At 47.2% G+C, this 6,000-nt stretch overlaps 1 protein-coding gene across 16 annotated transcripts in view; it reads left to right on the plus strand.

Moving 5' to 3' along the window:
* The window catches only part of DTNA (dystrobrevin alpha), a gene marked incomplete at its 5' end in the record, with an annotated part of 293,426 nt that extends 287,742 nt beyond the window's left edge, over positions 1–5,684 (plus strand). For 7 of the 16 annotated variants that reach the window (XM_084888345.1, XM_084888334.1, XM_084888343.1 and 4 more), the window contains one exon: positions 4,567–5,684. In XM_084888345.1, coding sequence (XP_084744471.1) covers positions 4,567–4,707 — 141 coding nt within the window. In that variant the 3' untranslated portion in view covers positions 4,708–5,684. Of the gene's footprint in view, positions 1–2,007; positions 2,381–4,566 lie in introns of those variants that run through there. The other 9 variants (XR_014795375.1, XM_084888347.1, XM_084888351.1 and 6 more) reach the window with 5 other exon arrangements.
* Between the last annotated feature and the right edge of the window lie 316 nt (positions 5,685–6,000).

Here is a 6,000-nt window from a genome sequence, read left to right on the forward strand (position 1 = left end):
CCACGTTCAAGTGGGAGCTGCAGCAAATGCTAGCAGCACAACCTCAGACACATTAGGGGACCTCTGTGAGCCTCCACTCCCTCTGCACAACGTGCATGGTAATACCTACACCGTAGAGGACATCCCTCACTGAGGTCCAGTTCTTACAGATCTTACCGGTGGCGGACACGCTATAACGTTGATGAACACATGCCTACGGGCCTGGCCCTGTGTTCAGGGCCTTATACCGATTCATGGAAGCTGCTGAAGCAATAATGTGGGTGTACGGGAACCCCTGGGAATGAGAAGCAGCTTGCTCCCTCTACGTTTTATAAACAAGGCTGGGGCTCAGCTGTGTGCGGTGATTCCATACACCCTCAGCTCCACTGTCCCACACGTCTAAATGGTTTCTCCGGCTCCAGCCAGTGACCACTTAGATGCCCCTCATTACAGATCAAAGCGAATCCCTCTCGAGGTTATCTGGCTGCACTGGCCTGAGGACTCCTATCTCCTACTGTTACACAGTCTTTTCACCGTGAATCTGGAGTGTAGCTGATAGTAAATTTTGGCTGCTAAGTTGTGAAATGACATCAATTAGTAAAGAGTACATTCTAGCTCACACACCACACACCTCCTGTCTCAGTCCTCAGGTTAAGATCGAGCAAGTAAAAATCATGGCATAATCGCTACAATGGAATATATTGACCTCATTGCCTTCTGCTCTCCTGATACATGTACAACAACAGTGAAAAAATTCTCAGGAGCGGCTCCTGAAAATATTCACTCCAGTTTGAACAAAGCTAGTCCCAAAGGAGCAAGCTTTTTCCTTTAATAGCAGTTTCCCTCACTTAGCTCTGGCAATTTGATTATTTTTGTTCTGCGTGTTATTTAAACATCAGTAGTGCCTTCTTAGAAAAATATATCTTTTTTAAAGCCTAGTGAATTGTCCTTGATGTGAACCCAGATAAAAAGTGGCATTTGGTCCTCGTACCTAAAAGCCAAATACTTCAGTACGTGGGAAGTTCTTGGGCAATGTTTTATCTCTGCCACAAAGTTGGCAGGAAAAACAAATTGTACAGCTGTGGCCTCTGCCACTGAAGGCATCCTGTGCCTACCTGGATGGCATTCACAGGGCTCTAAGCAGGAGCCCGCCTATCAGTAAATCAACCCCTTAGGCAAGACTCACTCACCACCTGACGGAACCCTGCAGTCTGTCTGCATGTAGCCTAGAAAGACGGCTGGGATTCTAGAGTAGCTTGTGGTATTTAAATCTATTCGACTTCCTGACTGTACTGCAAGGCCAGAAATCATACCACAGTTTAGGCACCGCTGACCCAAGGGTCCTAAAGGCAGCCGACTTTATCAGCTCCAAGTCCATTCGGCAGCCACTGACCAGGCCTTACGTCGGGAAAGGCCACAAGGCAGGACTCCAAAAGCAGGGGAAACCCAGTCTTCTGCTCAAAAGGAGCCTGAGGCCTGTTTGAAGATGAACATGCACTTATCAACACAAAAAGCCAGAACACCTGGGTGACTGCTTTTCACCCGGCCACTTGGGAAGAGATGTATACGGGAGGGTTCGCACTCCACACAGAGTGCACCACGGCGCCATGGGGCCTACTCAGACCTTGGCTTGTCCCTCTGGCCCCATGGCATTGCACTCAGCCAGCCAGAGCCTAGCTTCAGAAACCGCAGGTTTGAAGATCAAAGTGGATTTTTTTTTTTTTTTTTTTTGAGCGGAGCATTCTGCTGGTGAGTCAGTGCTCTCACCTCCTTGTCCAAAGGACAGCGGCGGGTGGCTCTAACCCCCAGGTGCCGCAGGTGCCCCCCAAGCAAGGGACTCACCAGGAGGGTTCTTGTCCTTTTCCAGAAGGCACAACTCATGGCACACACTACCCGGGACATTCATCCCCGGTTATCAGAGGAAGGGAGTAGAGGGGGTATGTGTGTGTGTGTGTGTGTGTGTGTGTGTGTGTGTGTTGTGTCTCAGGGGAAAGGGAGGGCCCTAAGCTTCCTGACTTATGAGAACAGTTTTCGTCTTTAAAAAATTACACATTCCTTATTCCCAGGCAAACTATAGTCAGACAGATGATGAGAGTAACATGAGCGCTGGTGATGAAGGGGAGCGCTGCGCCCACCACCGCCCAGAGGAGAAGCGGCCTGGCAGCGCCTGGGAGAGGAACCGCCCCACCAGCAGCTCCCGCACACCCGCCCCCAAAGACGTGCTCTGCTGACCGTAGTGCAGCTCATGTTTCGTCCTCAGATGTGTAGTTCATAGGTGTGTGTGTGTGTTAAGAAGAAGAAAAGAAAAAGAAAAAAAAAGACTTCTGTTCAAAGCTAACTTATCAGCTACATCTTCTATAACATGGCTCATCCCTGGTTTAAAAAAAAAAAAAAAAAAGAACCAGAGGCCGAAAACCCACGCTGCTGTTCCTCACGGTGGCAGTATTAACAAGCATCTTCAATATCATGTGCACATGATACTGAACCTGTTCCGTTTACAGTGACACTATTAATCCTGTCTGTAGCTAGGGTTTGATTTCTGAGTTCTTTGAGATTTTAGCAATCCAGTTTATTATACGATGTACATTTTTCCCCCCACAGTAATTGGGACAAAACAACCGCTCGCAATTATTCATTGACCCTGAAGGTCTCGGGTCCTGAGTGAGCCGGCGTGGAGGGCCTGGCCTGCCCTGTCTGCCCGGGCCTCCCTGTCCTGTGAGCGGTGCCTGGAGCCAAACACGCCAGGTTAACCCAGTCTTTGGGGCTTCTTCCCCGACTGGAGGTTGTTTTCTTTCAAGATGTTCTAGCGAATCAGCCATAGAATTTAGTGTAAATAATTTTTTTTCCAAATAGAGATCATATTCAAAGTAAGACAACGTGCAAATTATATAGAATCTAGTTTTTAAAACTCAGCACAGATCTTCTTAAAACTGTGAACTATGTTTTGGAAATACTCGTTACTAAAGCTGTCTATAAACCACAGGTGCCATACGACCCCCACCCGGACCGCAGTGGTCTCTGCTCTTCCATGGCTTGTTCCTTCCTCTCGGTTTAGCTTTAGGGAGCATGTCTCACCGCACCGCTCGCCCACAGGTCCCCCCCCATCAGGTTGTCTGGAGGCCTTCCCCTCTCACTGTACAGGCTTCAAGTGCGCTTGCAAAAAAAACGTTCGCTCCTTTCCTTTCTGAATGTGTATTGCCTTCGCTGGCGCCCCAGTGTTCTGCATGCAGCCTTCTGTGGTCATGTGAAAGGAAGCAGGCTCTTCTCCGAGGCAATGGGGTTCTGCACTCAGGGAAGAGCTGGTGTGCAAAAGAGCCGTCAAAGAAGGGAGAACGAAAGACTGTCGGTGGTCCTTTGTGAGGACCCCTTTGGAGGAGCACTAACAACCTCCCTTAGGGATTCCTGGGAAATTTGGGGGGGAAATAGCCCACCTTTTTCAAGATGTGATGAAATTAAAAGTCCCTGTAATAGGTTAGGTCCATTGTGCTTACATCGGCAGCTCTCTGGAATTCCTGCCCTCCTTTCAAAGAAGGAAGAGAACGTCATTTTAGAACAGTGGTTCTCTAAGTGTGTTCCCTGGACAGGAACACATCAGCATCACCTGCGAGTTTATTTAGAAATGCAAATTCCTGGGCCCGAACCCAGGCCCATGAATCAGAAGCTCTGGGCGTCGGGCCCCTGCAATCTGCGTTTCCTGAAGCACGCAGGTCAGGCTGATGCACCCTGAAGGCTGAGAACCACTGCTGTGAGATAAAGCTGTGTAATAGTCTCTGCAAAGGCCTTATTCTGCGCCCGCCTTAAAGCTCCAGCAATTTGGTTTGCTTCCCGAGCTGGCAGGAACCTCCTCCTGCCCCACACAGCTGGTGGGTGGGGGGTGCCTGGCTGAGAACAGACATCCTGCCATCTCCCTGCGCCCTCTCCAGAGAGCCCGGGGATGCCCATCCCTGCGTTTGGTCAGAAGCCATGTCCTTGGCTGCCCTTTAGAACAACATCACTTGCCTTGGGGTTAGTAAAGCTCTTGGGTGACGTCAGTAAGGAGCCCGTTCTACAATAGCTATTGGTGGGTGTAATCTCCTTCCAGAGAACCAGGCTGACACCAAAGTGGCACACTGCACAGTTCTCAGATTTCTTTGCACAGGTGGGTTTCATGGCGGGTTTTGTCCATGCCTCTTCACGTTCATCTCCTCTCCACTGCCCATCTCCTGTGAAGCCGTACCTCTCTAGATGGAGCAGATGGTCCCTGCTGCCTCATACTCAGTACTTAAAACCACTCCATCCCAGCTACCTGCATTGCTGTCAGCTCTCAATCACAGCCAGGTAGTTCTTGAACTCTGAACTGTGACCCCGAGGGTGGCGGGCAACCACCAACTGGACTGAGCTGGCATCTGTTGTCCTTTGTGTTTCTACACGAGAATGTTTGTCTAGGGTTTGAACCCTCTTGCTGATAATCATCCCCCTTGTCGTAGTTTTCATTGCCAACTCCATCACGCGGTTGTTGATCCCATCGTACAAAGCCATTGCGAGGACTCTACAAACCGCTGCCCATGACCAGTTCCTGACTAACCAGCCACCTTTTCTTTCTCTTAGCTCCGCGTCAGCACTGAGACCAGACTCAAGCACCCCTGTCCTGTAACCGAGACAAAATGGCGTGTGTTGTTTTGGTTTTTGGTGGTTTTTGGTGGGTTTCTCTCCTTGGTTCTCCAGATTTACTTCTGGGGCCTGTTCTGAGAGCAAACCCAGCAGGTCTTACCTGTCCTGTGCATCAGATACAATTATATCTGGCGGGGGTGTTTCTTGTTCCACATGAATTGCACATCCATCTCCATCAGAGATGATAGCCTATATGAGCACTGGTCTAACACAGCCAACCCTCCCCTACAGCGCCATGTTCATGGAGGGAGGGGGGAGGGGGAGGTCTACTGTAAGGGATTCAGGAATCAGTTGTGGTTGGTCAGGACGGAAGTCGGGGTACGTTTGGTTGGTCAGAGGGAGATGTGCTGGAGATTGTGAAAAATGGATTCTCGGATGATAAGGCAGGGAAGGTTCATTTGTAAGTAGTAATGTGAACTTAATTGCATAAGAGTGTGGCCTTCGTTGTGATATACTATGTATTTTCTTATATGCATGAGCCAAACGGTTGCATCATAATTTAGCACTGATGTCCGCCTTTATTTTGATCATCTTTGTCCACCCTTATTAGTTCTTGGCTGTTCACTGTAGATAAACATTGTAAATATGGCAACTTTTAGTTGCTGCAATCACCTTGGTTCGATTCCACGCAAGGAGCCACAAACAAGAACTCCACTGTGTCCTCAGAAGAAAGGGCATTTTTACTTTTGAACCAAAAAGAGAAAAATAAAATCAGAAGCGTCATATCTTGAGACTAATTAACTGTAAGACATTTTTAATTAAGACTACTGTAATTTGACTCCATTTGAAGTAACCAATACAGAGACCCTAAAGATTTCATGATATTCATTGGTATTGTAACAAAACTACTATTGTATGGGTTTTTTTGTATTGCTGTTAAGTATTGTTTTGTTTTGTTGTGTGTGTGTGTGTGTGTGTGTGGGTGGGTGTGTGTGGGTGTGTGTCGGAACCTCCTGGGGACATGTTATATTTTGAAGTGATTAAACTATTTAATTGTGTGTCTATATTTTGGAATGGAATTATTTCTTCATTAAAAAATGTTTTTAAAAACACTATATCTTGGATATGTTATTCCTTTTTTTCAATGAATCTTTCCTAAAGTAACATGAAGTCAGTCTGTTCAAAGGAAAAAGGCAAGTCATTTCTTGTTGTGTGACGCAGGAGCTATCGATTGAGTAGTAAGCATCTCAGGTAAAATATCTCACCTTTGGAGCTATGACTTTTTTTTTTTAATGGAATACCTTGTTACAGTCAATATGGAGGTGGGTCTGTAATGCTAATAGCTAACATAAGCTTACTTTACATCAGACATTGTTATGAGATTTGCACTTTATATTACTTTTCTTGATCCTCTGAATTTGCAGCATCTAA

Source organism: Pipistrellus hanaki, assembly GCF_964339955.1.
Source record: "Pipistrellus hanaki genome assembly, chromosome: 6".
NCBI lineage: Eukaryota > Metazoa > Chordata > Mammalia > Chiroptera > Vespertilionidae > Pipistrellus > Pipistrellus hanaki.